This window comes from Saimiri boliviensis, chromosome 1, assembly GCF_048565385.1.
Source record: "Saimiri boliviensis isolate mSaiBol1 chromosome 1, mSaiBol1.pri, whole genome shotgun sequence".
Taxonomy (NCBI): domain Eukaryota; kingdom Metazoa; phylum Chordata; class Mammalia; order Primates; family Cebidae; genus Saimiri; species Saimiri boliviensis.
The window spans coordinates 124,029,729-124,049,572 of NC_133449.1; the positions used below are offsets into that span (position 1 = coordinate 124,029,729).

The window sequence follows — 19,844 nt, forward strand, 5'->3', positions numbered from 1 at the left end:
AGCTGGGTGATGACTCCATAGGATTCAATATACTTCACTATACTATCTTCTCTGCTTTTGCTATGGTTGAAATTTTCCACACCAGAAAACAAAGATAAAATAATATAACTAAAATCAGCTCTGAAAGCCACACACAATTAATACTATTATGATACTGTGAAATATACATTTGGCTTTCATCTGTTTATTTCCTAGCAGGCAACTCCTAAAATCCTTGGAATCACCAAAGTGGTTAAGTATCATTTTATATGCTAGTGACTGACTGGTGGCTGGCAGTCCCTCTATAGTTTCAGGATGGGGGCTGGTCACAGGAAAGACCAAGGCATGATTAGAGGGCTGAGGTCTTGTCAGTCCCTCACCCCAACCCCTGGGGAGGGGAGAGAGGCTGAGAGTTGAGTTGATCACCAATGGCCAGTGATTTAATCAATCATGCCTATGTGATGAGGCCTCCATTAAAAACCCAAAAGGACTGAAATCAGCAGGCTTCCAGGAAGGTGAATGTGAGCATGCACATCTAGGTGCAAGGACGCTGGTGGACCCCAACTCCACTGGGATGGAAGCTCCTGTGCTGTTTGTTAGTATTCTTTAAAATATTATTTCCCTGAGTTCTGAGAGCTGCTCTAGCAAATTAAGCAAAACTGATGAGGGGCTTGTGGGAACTCCAATTTATAACTGGTTGGTCACACGTTCTGGAAGCCAACTCACAACTGGCATCTGAAGTGGGAGGCAGTCTTGTGGAACTGAGTGCTCAACCTGTAGGATCTGATGCTGCCTCCAGGTAGACAGTGTCAGAACTGAATTAGAGGACACCCAGCTATTGTCTGCTACTGAAGAACTGCTTGCTTGGCATGTGGAGAAAAACCCCATGCATTTGGTCAGAAGTGTTCTGTGTTGTAAGAGTGCAGCAGAAGAAACTGAGTTTGCTTTTCCTCTATATCCTCAACTACAGAAATTAAACCAGTGATAAAGACAAACTTGAGAAGTGTTCAGGACACAAAAGAAAAAGGGCTTTAGAGCCATGTAGGGGATAAATATGGGAGAAATTAAGAGATGCAATTCATAGCTAGTTGATATAACCAAAGGAGAGGTCTCGGTAAATTAAAATAGGGAATAATTAAAGGAATAAAAATATTCTAGAAGGCCCTGACACTATGGGTTGAAAAGCTTTAGATTCCTCCTCCTGTGCAATAGAAATGACAATGTTGTTAGAATAACACCTATAGAATTTTCAAGCAAAATTATCACTAGTTTAAAATATTTTACAATCTTGAATACATCTAATATATGTAATATATATAAGATATGATGCATAATAACAAAATGAACAGTTGTGAACCTACTACCTCATTTGTGAAGACATTTGTTTATCTATTTAGACCAATGGTTATAAAAGTGGAAGATGACCCCACCAAAGCGGAAGTAGAAAATATTAGTATTTGTATTTATCTTTTTTATTTATAAATACCAGAAAAAATTAGCTTGTAAATATTTAATATGTAAAATGGAATTGATGTCTTCACTTGGTATGCATATCATTTATGTGAGATATTCTGAGAGAAGAGTAGAAGTTCCATAATGTCAAAGGCTGCCTGTGGTGCCCTCACTTATCTGCCTTAACTGTAATTACAGCATATTGCAGTCCATGTGTGCTGCTAAAGGAAAACATCCTGGGTCCCCAAAATCACCAGGCTAAAGGAAAAAGTCAAGCTGGGAACTACTTAGGGCAAACCTGTTTCCCATTCTATTCAAAGTCACCCCTTTGCTCACTGAGGTAAATGCATTATCTGATTGCCTCCTTTGGAGAGACTAATCAGACACTCAAAAGAATGCAACCCTTTGTCTCTTATCTACCTGTGACCTGGAAGCCCTCTCCAGCTAGTTGTCCCACCTTTCCAAGCCAAACCAATGTTCGCCTTACATATGGTGATGGATGTCTCAGGTTTCCCTAAAATATATAAAATCAAACTGTGCTCTGACCACCTTGGGCACATGTCATCAGGACCTCCTGAGGCTGTGTGATTGGTGCAGACCCTCAACCTTGGCAAAATAAACTTTTTAAATTAACTAAGACCTGTCTCAAATTTTCTGGGCTCACAGTGCCTAATATTACAAATGGGAGGAGTGGCTTTAAAAGATTCCTACAAAATATCACTGAAAAGTGTATAGGCAAAGGTATGAACCACAAGAAAATAATGAAGTTGACACTTTTGTTTCTATAATAAGCTGTGATTGACATATTATGAAGTAAAAACAATTATCTAATTAGAACACAGTGCTTTCACCAAAAATATAATTATCTTTTAAAATCGACTGTGTTTTACATAAAGTACATGATATTAGCACACTGGTACATATAAATTATGTATCTATTGTATATACCTTTGTTATGGACTAAATTGTGCCCCCTCAAAATTGACAGAATCCCTAACTCCCCAGCTCTGTCTCAAATGCAGTCAGGGTGAAGACTGCATTTGGAGACAGGGTGTTTAATAAGGTAATTAAGGTTAAATGAAGGTAAGAGTGGGCCCCTAATCTAATACAACTGGTACCCTTACAAGAGGAAGAAAGAGATCCCCTCCCCCCCAGGAATGCATGCACACAGAAGATCTCCCAAGGACACAGCCACAAGTTGGTTGTCTGTAAGCCAAGGAGAGAGGCCTTAAGAGAAACCAGATCTATAAACACCTTGATCTTGGACTTCTAGCCTCCAAAACCATGAGAAAATAAATTTCTGTTTTGTCTTTAAAGCTACCCAGTCCGTGATATTTTGTTATGGCAGCCTTAGAAGACTAACACATTCTAATTTTATTTACATACATATTACTACATGTTATATTTAAATATATATTTTCAAAATTTTTTACTGATGGCATATATGAACAAAACATATTGAGGTTACTGGCACAGACAACTAAGAAGCCTTCTCAAATATAAAAGGAATTCAAAATACAACTCATACACAAATCTTCAAATGAAGTAACTTGAAGATATATTTCAACTGAACAAGTGATAAACCAAAATACAAGGATCAGAAGCATGCAGTGAAATCATTCCATCACAGAATCGAAACTAAACATTGGAGGAAGCACTTCTATTATAGAATGATAAAGTAAGAAACTGAAAACCTGCTCCTCCAGAAGAGCAATGAGAGCACTAGCAAAAATTGTCAAAATCAACTTTTTCAGAATGCTACATATTAACTTCTAACAATCTGAGGAGTGCTTATTCAAGAAAAACAGCTGAATCTCAGTAAACAGAACAAGCTTTGTGATATTTTAACTTGCTTTACACTCATCCCTTTCTCTCAAGTTCATGGTAGCTTGAAAACCAACAGTCGTATAAGCCAGAAGCTGTGAAAACCAGTAGCCTAGCAACCTTGTAGGGGGCAGAAAAGGATTACAATCCTTCAAAAGCCCCATCCCCAGAGAACTGTCCCTGTCTGGCAGTTCCTTGGAAGAGCTCCATATCCTTATTTAACTTAACTCAGAGAACACCCTGTGAGAACAGTTTTATCCTTAGGACATTTGCCAGAAACAACCAGTGGCAATTGTTTAGCACTGCATCTGCCTAGTTGGGACTAAAAAGAGGCTGACCAAAAACTTAAATGGAAAAACTAGGAAATGAGATATTCACAGGGGCTTTGAAAAGCCTTGACATACACCTGGGAATCGAAAATTTCATGTGAATGTGCAGGTTCTAAGTATGTCCAGGAAAGACCCGAGAAGGCCCTAGAAGCCCATCTTTGGCAGACACAGGCTCTGCAATAGCAGGAAGTGAGGGCTAAGGTACAACTGTAAATCATCTGCCCAACTGTGAAAGGTCCACTTCGTTACTTACATAAGAACCCGTTGGGCAAAGAGTGGGAGAGCTACTGTCCAAGTATTTAAGGAAATCTCTGGTCACTAGCTGACTGCTAAACAAACTGAGCAACTTCAGTGGCCACACGTTAACAAATAACACAGACTTTACAGAATGGAACCAGAAAGTCACTAAACAAATAGCAACAACAACAGCATAAACAAAAACCCCTTAAGGTTATATAATTCAATTATATATTGCATATTATTTAATATAAATATAATATTCTAAATATTCAGTTTCAACAAAAAAAATTATGAGACATACAAAAGTATGGCATAAGCACAGCAAAAAAAAGAGACGTCAGCTGGGTTCAATGGCTCATGCCTATAATCTCAGCACTCTGGGAGGCCAAGGTGAGCAAATTGCTTGAGCTCAGGAGTTCGAGTCCAGCCTGGGCAACATGGCAAAACCCTGTCTCTGCAAACAAATTAGCCAGGCTTGGTGGTATACGCCTGTTGTCCCAGCTACTCGGGAGGCTGAAGTGAGTGAATCACTTGAGCCTGGGTAAGGTCGAGGCTGCCATAAGCCATGAGTGTACCACGGCACTCCAGACTGGGTGACAGAGCAAGATGCCATCTCAAAAAAGAAAAAGAGAAGTCAATGGAAACCATCCCTAAGGAAGACATGTTGAATTTATTAGACAGAGATTTCAAATCAGTTATTATAAATATGCTTTACAAATAGTCATAATATAAATTTTTATATTTATATTACAAATATGAATATTAATATTAATATCAAATTGGCGATAAGTATGCTTTAAAATATTTATAATCCATGTAATTCCACAACATGGATTAACTTTGAGAACACTATGTGAAGTCTGTCCATTATAAAAAAATAAATACTGTATGATCCACATAGATGAGGTATATAGAGTAGTCACTCACAGAAACAGAAAAGAGAATGGTAACTGCCAGGGACTGAGGAAGGGAGAAAGAAACAAGGAACTGCTATGTAATGAGTATACAGCTTCAGTTTAACAAGATGAAAAAGTTATGCAGACTGCCTGTACAACAATGTGAATGTGCTTAACATTACTGAACTGTACACATAAAAGTGGTAAAAAATGGCACTTTTTCTGTTACATGTATTTTACTAAAATTAAAAAAAATGAAAGAAAATTATGTCTAAAGAATTACAAGAAAGGATGAGAATGATGTCTTGACAAATTGAGAATATAAACAAAGATAAATAATAAAAATTCAAAAATAGAAATTTTGGAGTTGAAAAATACAGTAATTTGAATGGAAAAATTCACCAGAGGGGCTAAATGACAATTTTAGCTGGCAGAAGAAATAATCAATGAACTTGAAGACAGGTAACTGAGATGATCCTGTCTGAAGAACAGAAAGAAAAAAGGCTTTAAAAAAAGTAAACAGCATTTTAGAGACCTAAGGGACTCTGCAAAGATTACCAACACACTGTATGCAATAGGCATTACAGAAGGAGAAGAAAAAGATAAAGAAACATAAAGAATACTTAAAGAGGCCAGGCACGGTGGCTCAAGCCTATAATCCCAGCACTTTGGGAGCCCGAGGCGGGTGGATCACGAGGTCAAGAGATCGAGACCATCCTGGTCAACACAGTGAAACCTCGTCTCTACTAAAGATATAAAAAATTAGTTGGGCATGGTGGTGCGTGCCTGTAATCCCAGCTACTCAGGAGGCTGAGGCAGGAGAACTGCCTGAACCCAGGAGGCGGAGGTTGCGGTGAGCCGAGATCGCGCCATTGCACTCCAGCCTGGGTAACAAGAGCGAAACTCCGTCTCAAAAAAGAAAAAGAATACTTAAAGAAATAATGGCCAAATATTTCTCAAATTTGATGAAAAACATTTACCTACACATCCAAGAAGCTCAAAAAGAACTAAGTAAACTCAGAAGTTCACACATAAACACAGTCAATCTGTTCAAAACAAAAGACAAACAGAAAATCCTGAAAGCTATGAGAGAAAAAATGCTGCCCTCCTTAGGCATAAGAGATCTGTCCCGAGCCCAACAGCTGGCTTCACAGCTGATACCGTATGAAAGGGCTGAAAGCAAACAACTGTCAACCCAAATTCTATACCGACAAAATTACTTCAAAAATGAAGGAGAAATTAAGACATTCCCAGAAAAACAAAAACTTAGAATGTGTCACCAGGAGATGAGACTATAAGAAATACAAAAGGCTGAAGTTAAAGGACAATAAACAGTATCGATACAAAGAAATAGAGAGCACTGGCAAGTGATTACACTGTAAACATAAAAGACAGCATAAATATATTTTTGATGTAACTTTTTATCTGATTTAAACGTTAATGGCATAAAGCAGTAATTATGGTTGATCCTTCTCCTTCCATATTTGCAAATTTGCAACCCCCAAATCAATTCAGGCATACCTCAGAGACACTGTGGGTTCAATTCCAGACCACTGCAATTAAGCAAATTTTGTAACAGAGTGAGTCATATGTATTTTTTTTTGGTTTCCCAGTGCATATACAAGTTATGTTTACACAATATACTATAGTCTATTAAGTGTACAATAGCATATGTCTAAAAAACAGTGTACATAGCTTAATTTAAAAATACTTTATTGCTATAAAATGTTAATTACCTGAGTCTTCAGTGAGTTGTTATCATTTTGCTGGAGTATCTTGCCCCAGTATTGATGGCCGATGACTAATCAGAGTGATGGATGCTGAAAGTTAGGGTGGCTGTGGCAATTTCTTAAAATAAGACAACAGTAAAATTTGCTTCATCTATTGACCCTTCCTTTCATGAAAGAATTCCCTATAGCCTACACTGATGTCTGACAGCATTTTACCCACTGGAGAATTTCTTTCAAAATTGAAGTCAATCCTCTCGAACCCTGCTGCTGCCTTTTATCAACTATGTTCATGTAATATTCTAAATAATTCAGAATTTCAACAAGGTTCACAGCAACAAGGTTTTCATTTCAACAAGTTCATAGCATCTTCACCGGGAGGGGGTTCCATTTCAAGAAACTCACTTTCTTTATTCATCCATAAGCAGCAGCTCCTCATCTGTTCAAATTTTGTCATGAGATTGCAGTACTTCAGTCACATCTTCGAGCTCTAATTCTAGTTCTATTGCTACTTCTACCACACATCTGCAGTAACTTCTTCCACGGAAGTCCTGAACCCCTCTAAGTCATCCATGAGGTCTAGAATCAACACCTCCTGAACCCCTGTTAATGTTGATATTTTGATCTTCTCCCATGAATCATGAATGTTCTTAATAGCATCAAGAATGGTGAATCTTTTCTAGAGGTTTTAAATTACTTTGCCCTGATGCATGAGAGGAATCACAATCTATGGTAGCAATAGCCTTAAAAAAATGTGTTTCTTAAATAATAAGACTTAAAAGTTGAAATGACTCCTTGATCCATGGGCTGCAGAATGGATGTTGTTTTAGAAGGCATGAAAACAGTATTAATCTCCTTGTAAATCTCCATCACAATTCCTGGGTGGCCAGAAGCACTGACAATGAGCAGTAATATTTTCAAAATAATCTTTTCTTCTGAGAAGTAGGTTTCAACAGGGGGCTTAAAGTATTCAGTAAAACTATGCTATAATCAGATGTGCTGTCACCGAGGCTTTGTTGTTCCATTTACAGAACAAACGCAGAGTAGATTCTGCATCATTCTTAAGGCCTTAGGGTTTTCAGAATGGTCAGTGAGCACTGGCTTCATCTTAAAATCACTGGCTGTATTATCTCCTAACAAGAGTTAGCCTGCTGTTTGAAGCTTTGAAGCCAGGTATTGACTTCTCTAGCTATGAAAGTCCTAGATGACATTTCTTCCAACAAAACATAAGACTATTTCATCTACCTAGAAAATCTGTTGCTTAGTGTAGCCACCTTTATCAGTCATGTTAGCTAGGTTCTTCCGGATAACATGCTGCAGTTTCTATAATACACTGGTACTTGCTGCTTCACTTTACACTTTTATGTTGTGGAAATGGCTTCTTTCCTTAAACCTCATGAACCAACTTCTGTGAGCTTCGAATTTTTGTTCTGCAGCTTTCTCACCTCTCTCAGCTTTCATAGAAGTGAAGAGAGTCAAGGCCTTGCTCTAGACTAGGCTTTGGCTTAAGGGAATGTGGTGGTTCACTTGATCTTTTATCCAGACCACTAAAATTTTCTTCATATCAGCAATAAGGCTGTTTCACTTGCTTATCATTGGTATGTTCACTGGAATAGCATTTCTAATTTCCTTTGAGAATTTTCCCTCAGAATTCACAACTTGGCTATCTGGCACAAGAGGCGTAGCTTTCAGCCTATGTAGGCTTTTAACATGCCTTCCTCACTAAGGTTAATTATTTTTAGCTTCTGATTTACAATGAGAGATGTGTGACTCTTCCTTTCCCCTCAACATTTAGAAGCCACTGCAGGGCTATTTACTTGGCTTAATTTCAATACTGTTGTGTCTCAGGGAATAGGAGCCAGAGAGGGAGACAGAAGGGAGAATGACTGGGCAGCTGAGCTGTTAGTACATACTCAACATTTATTAAGTATGCTGTCTTACATGGGTGCAGTTTGTGGTGCCTCAAAACAATTATAATAGCGACATCAAAGATCACTGATAACAGATCATCATAATAGATATAATGATAATGAAAAAGTTAAAAATATTGCAATAACTACCAAAATGTGACATACAGACATGAAATAAGCTGTTGGAAAAATGGTGCGAATAGATTCGACACAGGGTTGCCATAAACACTTTTTTTTTTTTTTTTTTTTTTTGAGACAGAGTCTTACTCTGTCACCCAGGCTGGAGTGCAATGGTGTGATCTCAGCTCACTGCAACCTTTGTCACCCAGGTGCAAGATACTTTCGTGCCTCAGCCTCCCGAGTGGCTAAGCTTAGAGGCATGCACCACCATGCCCAGATAATTTTTTGGTATTTTTAGTAGAGATGGGGTTTTGCCATGTTAGCCAGGCTGGTCTTGAACTCTTGAGCTCAGCTAATCCACCCGCCTTGGCGTCCCAAAGTGCTTGGACGAGCCATTGTGCCTGGCCTGGCATAAACATTTAAATCATTAAAAAACACAGTATCTGTGAAGTACAATGAAGCACAACACAATAAAAGAAGATATGCTTTATTTAAAGCATTTTTCACTCCACTCGATTTTTTGGAAATTATATCATTAATATAGTATGTAGTGAAATAAAAAATTAAGATAATACCTTGGGCCTCAACTTTTTTATCCTTAGGAGGAGGAAACTGGATTAGATGATGTCTAAGTCCCTCTCTTCTGACATTCTTTGACAATAAACGTACAGCTCCAATCAGAAGATCCTATGCCTATTGTATCTAGGTAGTAAATATACTATTGATCTAATGAATAACAGATCTAATTCTAAGTAAAAACTTCAGTTTTAAAGAAAGTTTGCTATGTCTAGACTAGTGACTTCTCTATTTTGGGGAATATATGTTTTTAGAACTGTAAATATTATTATCTATATAGAAAACTAATGTAGTATCCATGCATTTTATTTGCCCATTCACACAAAAATGTATTTGAAAAATGCACTCATATTTAACAATAAAGCCTGGACATGTGTCAATTATAAATATAACATATATCTGGTAAGAAAATAATTCTGTAATTTTCTTTCGAGTCTATTAATTATACAAGCCCTCACTTTCCTTCTAATATTTTAATGCTACTCAATTACAGACTTGCCCATATTCTACTGTCTGCCACCATTTGTTTATCAAGTAATTGAACCTATTTTTATATTTGTTCAACAAATTTTCAAAAGAGACTAAATTTTGAATATTCCTTTTTTAGACAATATTAGGTAGTAACTCGAAACATATTCTGTTTTACATAAGCAACAATTGCATGGTAGATCAAGGAAATAGGTATATTCGTAAATAAATATAAAATCAAGAAGAATATACGCAGAAGTTGTTTATTTTTTATTCAGAGTGACTACGCTAGTTTATATTTATATCTGCTATTACATACTTCACATAAGGTAATGTAAGGTAAGCCTGCATTACCTTAATATAAATTAGCTTAAACATAAAATAATCTTATACATTTTACAAATAATATCTAGATATCATTTTTTTTAAAGATATCATTTTTTAAAAGTAGGCTTTCTATGTGGAAAGCTAATAAAACTATACTTGGGTCTCCAAATTCTCAGTAATGTTCTACTTTATATGTTAAGTGTTGTGTAATTAAATTTGTTTTTGTTTTTGTTTTTTTTTTTTACTTTAAGTGAATCTAGTGGTGATGAAAACAGCAAGTGGCTTTCAAAACGGACACAGAAGAAATATCAGTGGATACTAAATTAACATCTGTAGGGTACTTTACAGTTTATAGTGTGCTTTAGCATGCATTGTTATCTGTTTCAACAACCTGTGAGTTCTGAGGTTTTTATCCAGGACTTGGACAAGTAGAAAGGAAGAGGCTGTCAGGTACCAAGATACTCAGTTCCTCCATATATATGTCTTGCTTTATTTTATATTATTTATAGTCTGTAAGAAACCGATGCTATTCATAACCAAACTACAGTGATTAGTACGTGGGTCCAGGGGGGCATTTACTTTAAGATATCATTTGAGGTTTTCATACTTTTATTTTTGAATGCTAATAAATTGATTGCCAAAAAAGTGAGTACCAAGGTCTACATCAGACAAGAAAATATCATTATGCTAGCTGCTTGTTATCAAAGATCAATTTAACAAATATTATTGAATCATTACAAAGTATACATAGGTGAAGACCTAAAATACATTGTGTATCAACTGAACAAATAAACAAGGTGACTTAGCATCTCCTACTACTTATAAAGCTGTCTTCTGTGAACTTGCTTCAAAACAGTTGTTGAAAAAGTTTAAGTGTCAGGGGAGTGCTCTAAAATTCTTTTTAACAGGATAACTATAAGTGTCTAATGGGAGAATCTGCCAGATAATCTGAAAAATATCCCAATGTAAATTAAACTGAAAGTCTAAAGATATTATATAAGAAACTACTAAAATCTTAAAATAATGTTCACTATTTTACTGTTCATAGTGTAATGAACCAGAGTAAACCAGTTATGGAGCCAGAAGGTAATGAATAATCTTACAAAAAAAGAATAGCAAAACTGAACCAAATCAAACCCTTACCTCCAAACACCAGGGCTCTTAAGTAAGGTAAACGTACTTTTTAAACGTTCAAACAAAACCCACTTCTGAGACTAAAAAAGAACATGATTAATATTAGCCATAAACTGGGAATGTGCCAGGCAAACCAGAATGTATGGTCTCCTGCTTCATAAGACACATGTCCCAGGCCATCCTGTCCTAAGATCACAAAAACAGAAAAAACAGGAAGCATGAGGGAACTCAAAGCACAGAAATAAACAAGATAAAAAAAATCTTTCACAAAGTAAGTCTTCCTCAATTTTACAAATCAATTTGCATTAATAATATCTTAAGTAAGGGTAAAAGGGAGGAGGAACAGATGTGCTTAAAAAAAAAAAAAAAGGAGGACTGGCTGAATAAATTCACGAAGCAGTCAGAGTCCAGATTCCCTCCCCTATCCCAGCAAAACACTGGAAGTTTATTTTCTCAAGAACATAAAACAGTGGTTCTCTGCACAGGGGACCTTGGGCACAGCTGAGAAGAACATACACTACGCTGAAAACAAGAGCTCAGGTGAATGCATATACACAGATGCTGAATGCAGTGATACTCCGCTACCCCAACCCTTCTTCCCCTACTTGGTTCCCAGAGTGTCAGCAGCCAGGCATTCATTCTCAAGGCAAGAGACGTGATTCTCGTGATTCTCTGAGGAATCTGAACATCCTAAGAAGGAAGACCTAAAGTTATTGAGTAGAAGATTCCTCAACCAAACAGCCCAGCCAGGCAACTCTATTGTGGAATTCCCTGTTGGTAAGCCCCACTCCTATGCTCATAGCTTCCAATTAGCCTTTTTGTTCCTTACAATTAAATATGAACACACAAACAAAAATATTTAATGAAAGACTCTAATACAAAAGGCAGAGACAAACAAATAGATAAAAGCTGCTTATATGGAAGTAATTTTTTTTTCTTTTTCTTTTGAATATACCAAGTGGTCAGAGAGAAAAGTAAAATTTTTAAAAAATCTGTAAGTATCTTTCTTACAGAGATAAGACATATTACAACTATGTAATAAGAGCCGGATATTGAAACATGCAGAGAAAAAAATTTTTGAAATAATAAACTCGGAGGGTTTTTAAAAGATAAATCTGAGAAAATCTGCACATAAAGTAGAGCAAAACGTAAAAGTGGCAACTAACAGGAGAGAAAAAATAAGAAAGTCAGAAACCTAACATCCAAGTCATGGGTGTTCCAAAAAATAATGGGAAAAATCATCAATAAAAAAATTTAAGAAAAAATTTTTGAACAAAAGAATAGGAAGAATCTTAAAAGAATGAGCAAAAATGCATTAAAAGAAACCCATGCCAAGGCAGATTACTAAGAAATTTCAGAATCCTATGATAAAGGGAAGAATCTGAAAGTTTTCAGGATAAAACAGGTCTCAAAGGATAGGAACTGAATGGAATCAGTCTTACCAACAGCAACACTGGAAATGAGAACGTGAAGTAAAATGGAGGCAAAGTACAATTCTGTAGAAAAATTTTTTCCAACCAGAATTCTATACTCAGTCAAATTACTAATCAAGTATGAGGGAAACATAAAGACATTTTCAGACGTGCAAAGTTTAAAACATTTGCCACTCATGCAAGCTTTCTCAGGAAACTATCAGGGAATTAACACCACAAAAATGAGGGAATGGACCAAGAAAGAGCAAGAAAAGGAATACAGGAGACAGGAAATCCAACACAGTGAGAGGCAGAGGAGAACCTAGGAAGGCAGCCATAAAACTGAGTATCAAAAACAACTAGTTCAGACTGGAAGCTTAAGAAGACAAAATGGATAGAACACCTAAAGCGTCTAAATGTCTTGACAGAATCAGACGACTGGTGAAAACGTAAAGAAAAGAAACAAGACAATGAACTCTCAAAAGATTTTTAAAACATGCGTAGAAAAACAAAAACGGGAAGAGGAAAAGTGATCATAGTTTACCATGTGGCTCCTAATGTGAAAAGCATTTACATAATAAAAATAATGTAAATATTAATACGGATGGAACAGAAATAAGATGAAGCTCATTTTGAGAGATCTGGGGTGTAAAAATGATACAGTGGAGAAAAAGGGAAGAAAAATGGTAAAAATCTTCATCTCCTGTTCGGGGCGGTCTATAGAAAATGACAAAAAAATTTAAAAAAATATCAAGAAGTGCAAAAAGCCATGCTATTTTGAAAATGCGGTTAATCAACTAAAAGCTAAAGAGATCAAGTGCAGAAGAGCGCATGGGGGACCCCAGGGAGAAGGAGATTTCCTTGCTGTTTTTTGTCATAACTAAGTAGGTCTCCAGATAATAAGTGTGCACAAAATTGTGTTAAACTATTTGATTAAAATAGAAAAGGAAAAGAAAAAAAGAAACAAGGGGACTTAGTGAAAGAAATCTTAAAAACATTTTAATTTAAATGCCAAATTGCTCAGCCCTCAGCCAGTATCCAACTGTTTTTCCCATAACTAAAGCTACACCACTGTGTATATCACATCACTTGAATATAATGATAAATTCTCCTCCATAGTCTTCCGGTGTAAAGACTGGGAATTTTCCGAATCTTACCTCAAGCAGAGCTGCTGCAGGATCACCTTGTAGACTTTTTCCCAGTTTGTCAACCTCATCTAATAGGAACACTGGGTTGTTCACTCCCACAGTCTTCAAGCCGTTGATGATGCGCCCAGGCATGCTGCCAACATAGGTGCGCCTACAGTAAGCAAGCGGCACATTCACAGCGTGAGACGTCAGGAGGCAGGAACGACACCATTTAGAAATAAAAACGTAGGAATGTGAAAAGATTATTCAGCCATCACAACAATATAGCAAAGAGGTACTATGTATTGAAAAGGCACTATGATAAATCGAAAGTTATTACATTCAATTCTAATCTTCTACTAATTCTGGCTGCAAGTTGCCCATGAAACACAACACTTGAGTTACCAGTTCTGGTTCTTACTCTTCAGAATTCCAAAATGTCTGAAGTACCCTATGAATTCCATGGTTTCCATGACTTTTCAGAACATCTCCCTATCCAATACAACCACCTTTATACACACTGAAATGGCTGCCCCATGGCCAGCTAAAACATCATCATCTTCATGAAGGAGATTTAAATCAGTTCAAAGAGTCACTCAGAATGTAGACCAAAAACAAACAAACAAATTAAAAAAAAAACTTTCGTCTCTTTTATTTTCAGAGGTAATAATCTGTTAATTACAGCAAGAGGATCTGGGGTCAACAGTATTTATATCAGAATTCCATTATTCTGGCCTTTTAAACAAAACTGTATTCATTGCAATATGCACTGATTGACAATAACTATGTTCATCCAGCTATATATTTTGTTGAGTGCTAAAATGTGAGCAGCTGCTTTATCATATTTGGACAAGAATCACCCACATAATAATGACAGACAGAGAGCGTGGCATGAAATAAAAACATACATGTGTATCAAACCAAAACAGGTGCCTTTTTTACAGAGACAGCAAAACTCAAAGCAGCAATTTACTAATTTTAATTACAACCTTGCTGTCTATGTTGCACAAAGCAAATGCTGTTTCTAAAAAGGCATAAAAGCCTGACTGCCTAGGAGAAAATAATCAATGATAAGTGGAACAGCCGCAGTTATCTCATGATCTGCACAAAGCCGATTCACAGAGCAGGCCTCAATTCTGCCACATGACTGGTATAAAGTAGGACAGAATAAATAAGAGTGATCTTTGAAAAGACAAGCAAGCCTTAAAAACATCATGGGAATGCCTTTCATCAGGGAAAAGTGACCAAGGCATGGGAACCAAATACAATAAACAGTATCCTGTTAATATAAGTAATTAGCACATTCAAGATTTCAGAATCAGGTACAGGAAAGACAAGACTCAGAATTAATAAAGCCTATCAAATTATTTTTCTAGAGAACTTACAGATTTGCCATTACTCTGATTTTTAAGAGTGGTAGGGAAGGGAATTTTTAAAAGAATCTCAAAGCCTCTATGAGTCATTTTTTGCGGCAGTTATTTATTTGCCTTTCCTTTTTTGATGAGTAAATCTCAAAAACTAGTACTGGCAATTCTACATCTAAAGTCACAGAGAAAATAATATTCTAGGCAGGTACCTTTTCTAAAAAAAATGGGAATCCCAGATTCTAGTCACACTGTATACAATCAATTCCTCTTACACTTTCCATTGCTTCCCAGAGCCTACAGAATAAGGTTCAAATTCCTGTCTGTAGTTTGCGGCTTTTCACAATCCAGCCCCCATTCGTCTTCCCAACTTGCTGCCATTACTTTCCTGCTTCATCCACAATCAAGATCCTATTACGCCATTTAAACATTTTTACCTTTGTTAATATGGTGCCTTCCTGCCCATAATACTTCTTTTCCTGCCTATGTAAATCCCAACAATTCTAATATACTTTTTTCTGACTACCTCTCAAAAAGTGATTGCTCTAATAATGCAATGCCTACAGCATTTACTGGCCCCATAATTCATCTGATGCCTACTTATGACCTAGTTTTTATTGACAGGTATGATAACCTCTTCTAAAGAGCCAGTGAGCACTTTTATGACACAGATGGGATTTTACCACAGAGTAGAGGCTAGATATAGAGCTGTAAGATTGTTCCCCACCATCATAACAGCACTCAAAGCAGCTTTTCATCACCACTCTTAAGGTTATACGGTACTAGCCTCTGAATACTAATTTGGGCAAATTACTTCACCTAAGCCTCAGTTTTCTCAACTATAAGATACGGATAAGTGTCAACCAGGTGGGTTATGTTAATATAAGGACCATGGCAGAACACAGGCAAAGCACACAGCACAGTGCCTGGCACACAGTGAGCTTTCCAGTGATGCTCATGGTTATTAGCAACAGCTACTTAAAGTCTACTTCTGGCTTCCTGGAAAACGTACAAAAGCAGGAATCCGTACACCTGAATTTCAGTCCCACTTCCATTTCTGCCTCATGGAAGCAACTTTTGCAAATGACTTTTATAGCAGACAACAGAGAAAAACATAGTCATTTCACCATCCACTTTTCCTACCTAGTCAATTAAAGGGCTTCCAAGGCCAAAATGCAAACCATTAAAATAAAATGTATAAAGAATCTGGAATATAAAAGAGTTTAAGTGTTGGGCTGGGCGCGGTGGCTCACGCCTGTAATCCCAGCACTTTGGGAGGCCGAGGCGGGTGGATCACGAGGTCAAGAGATCGAGACCATCCTGGTCAACATGGTGAAACCCTGTCTCTACTAAAAATACAAAAAAAATCAGCTGAGCATGGTAGCGCATGCCTGTAATCCCAGCTACTCAGGAGGCTGAGGCAGGAGAATTGCCTAAACTCAGGAGGCGGAGGCTGCACTGAGCTGAGATCACGCCATTGCACTCCAGCCTGGGTAACAAGAGTGAAACTCCGTCTCAAAGAAAAGAAAAAAAGAAAAACAAGTTTAAGTGTTATAATGTTAGGTGAAAATGACAGGATTACAATTCTGTTACTTAAAATCCAATAAGTCTGGCAGAACAAAATGAAATACTGACAGTGATTACCTTTGTATGGTAGAAAAAGATGAGAATTTTTTTTTCCTTTCTTTTTATTTTTCACTTTCCTACCAAGCAGGTGTGTGTGTGTGTATGTGTGTGTGTGTGTGCATGTGCATCTCAAACAGGAAAATGTAATCAGTTTAAAAAATATCTTAATGATCTCAAAAAGAAAAAGTGTCTTTAAGAAACTAGGATTTTAATGTATAATAGCATTTTAATGTATAAATGCAATTCTTCTTCTAGTAGTCATTCCTAAATCTTTTTATAGACTAATTTGGATGAGTGTACTCATCTAAAGGGCTGCATAACTTCCAAAATATTATAATATTATATGAATTCATAAGACACCTATCGAGCACTCACCATGTTTAGCACCATGTTAAATAAGCACCACAGGGTATATAAAGAAGATATACAATAAATCCCCTGCCTGAGAAAGCTTGTACTTTTTATAAACTTATTTATGTTTCATCTCCACAGTTGTATGGTAGAAATGCCAGAGGCCCATATTCTATAAAGGAGCACAATAGGTGGTGAGTTTAGAGAAGAGTAAAATCATGACTGACTGCACTTACATTAATGGAGGAAGCCCTGGGTTGAGGACTTAAGATAAACCTAAGGTTTAGAGAAGCAAAGAAGAGCTACATGCAAATCCAAGCTGAAAGAAGAATAGTGGGCAAACCATATTACATCTGGTATATTACGCTAAAAAATATGTTAGAAGCTAGCTGCTTCAGTTATTTTTCCCTTGTAGAAACTAATAATAAAATAGTTTATAACTTTACCATTTCAGGTTGCATATGAAAATGTATCAATGTGGCAATCACAAGTTCATTTTCCTTCTCATCTTGTTTGCAAGTTGAGCTAAGTATTTCTCACAATAATATAATTTTATTATCTAAATAAACAGCTGGTAAAGTATTTCTAGGATATTTAACTCCTAGAAATACTTTACCAGCTGTTTAATATCAATTAACTCCTAGAAATATTATGATCAATAATAGATCATAACAATAATATATTCTTTTTACCAAAGAACAAATGAAAAACAACTATGCAAACATGATTTCATAAAACTTCATCCTAAAAGAAGTTACTTTATATAAAATTTGCATGAATTGATACAAATTATTTAAATATAAAAATTTAAGTTGTAGAAACTTAAATTTTTCTAGAAGGGAAGGGGTATTTTGTGGCTTATAAAGTGGACAGAAAAATCACAATGGAGATAAACACGAATGAAAAATGTTAAGAAGACTGAAAAACTGAATGCGTTAATAGGGAACATAAACATTATTCTTCCGTTAAGCTACTCAAAATAATAAAGACAAAAATGAACTAATGTTTAGTCAGATCACTATTATTTTCTAAGTTTAAGATGAAATGTAAGGCAAGCCTTTCTTTTTCTTCCCCATCTCCAACCCCATTATCATTTAACCCTAAAAAATATTATCTTTGCTTGTTTTTAAAATCAATCCCCAACTTATTAGCAGCCTCCTTCTCATACACAGGTACTTTAAGCAAAAGGCCAGAGTTCCATAGTGAGAGTGAGTGGCAAAATCGAGAGGAACAGCAAGGGCGATAACAAAGCAGCTCTCTCTTTCCTTGGCCCGTCCTAGACTGTGGATCACTGATGCCTACTCAGAGGCTGAGGAAGAACAAAACTTTTCATGAACTCTTAACTGTGAGCACATGACTGGTACTCAAATGCCAAGACCTGGGTGTCTCCCAAATGCCTCAAGTGTCACATGGAACCACATGTTCCCACAGGCACACCCATGGTTGTGCTGGAATTGTTGGCTGTTCTTTCTCTCCTCCTCCTGTTCACCTTCAATTTATAACCCTGACCTAAGCGCATGCTCTGTCCTCACCCTTCCCTCAACAACTGAACCCCACTACTCTCCACATGCTTCCAAACAGGGTTTGAAATAAAAATTTTCACCAGGCTTTAATAATTTATGGGGTAGATGGGTAATATGTCCCCAACAGCACAAGGGCTGGCTGCTGTAGTAGTTAATCAAACATCTGTACACTGATGGCTAGGTAACACTTACCAGCAAGGTATATCTAAAATTAGGCTGAATAGAATGAGTCACAAAACAAATCCTTATACTTTTTTTTTTTTTTTGAGACGGAGTTTCGCTCTTGTTACCCAGGCTGGAGTGCAATGGCGCAATCTCGGCTCACCGCAACCTCCGCTTCCTGGGCTCAGGCAATTCTCCTGCCTCAGCCTCCTGAGTAGCTGGGATTACAGGCATGAGCCACCATGCCCAGCTAATTTTTTTTTTTTTTGTATTTTTAGTAGAGATGGAGTTTCACCATGTTGACCAGGATGGTCTTGATCTCTTGACCTCGTGATCCACCCGCCTCGGCCTCCCAAAGTGCTGGGATTACAGGCTTGAGCCACCGCGCCCGACCTCTTATACTTTTTACTTGGCAGCAATCACAGCCTCCATATATACATTTCTAAAAAGGTTATATTTACAAATATTTAATGGTTATTGTAACATGACCTCCTTTTACAAAAGACTCATAAATTCAATTCTTATTTTCTTTAGACTCAATTTTCTTAATATAGTCACACACACAAAAGCATATTCACTTGAAAAAAAGAACAAATTTCATATGTCAGTAAGAATTTAAACCAGAGATTTATTTTAATCCAACATTGTTCATAAGTAGTGAGAATCATGACACTATACATTGTCCATTAATAGGCAACAGAAAAATGCATTTTCCCCAAATTTGCCATATACATTAAGTAATAATGCTGAGAATAGGATAAGCATTTTAGAAGGCAATTTGAAAAATCAGACTGAAAGTTATAAAAAGTCATACTGAAGCTTGTAAATCTAAACTTGTCCTCCTGAGAAATTATTAATAGAATTAAAATAATGGTTAAAGCTAATTTTTTGTGAATGCTCACTGTGTGCCAGGCATTGAATAAGTGCTTTCTAAGCCTTATCAAATAATCAATACCAATGTGAAAAGAAGTAAGAACAAATAAGAATAAATTACCTATATGTTACGCGGTGATGATGTCTATAGCATTAATTCCACAAACTCACTCTGTAAATCCCACAGAATACTTACTCTGTAGCTAAAATTGTAAGATTTAGGCCCTAGACACAGCTTCTTTAAGTTTAGTTCAAGAGTGATGCCAATTCCTTTATGAAAGCAAACTACAGCCTCTAGTGGTACATGCAAGAATAAGAAGTCTAAGCAACAAAAATATCTTTAGAAATTGCCCGAAGAAATCACCCAAATCAATTCTCTACTCTGACCTGCATCCCTCATTGTTTACTAAAATCCTGTGATGAT

General features: G+C 36.6%; 1 protein-coding gene across 2 annotated transcripts in view; it reads right to left on the bottom strand.

The window, feature by feature from the left end:
* LONP2 (lon peptidase 2, peroxisomal) overlaps window positions 1-19,844 on the bottom strand; it is a 124,689-nt gene that overhangs the window by 75,514 nt on the left and 29,331 nt on the right. For both annotated transcript variants that reach the window (XM_039475869.2, XM_039475866.2), the window contains exon 8: window positions 13,552-13,693. In XM_039475869.2, the coding sequence (XP_039331803.1) occupies window positions 13,552-13,693 (142 nt within the window). The remainder of the gene's footprint in view (window positions 1-13,551; window positions 13,694-19,844) is intronic.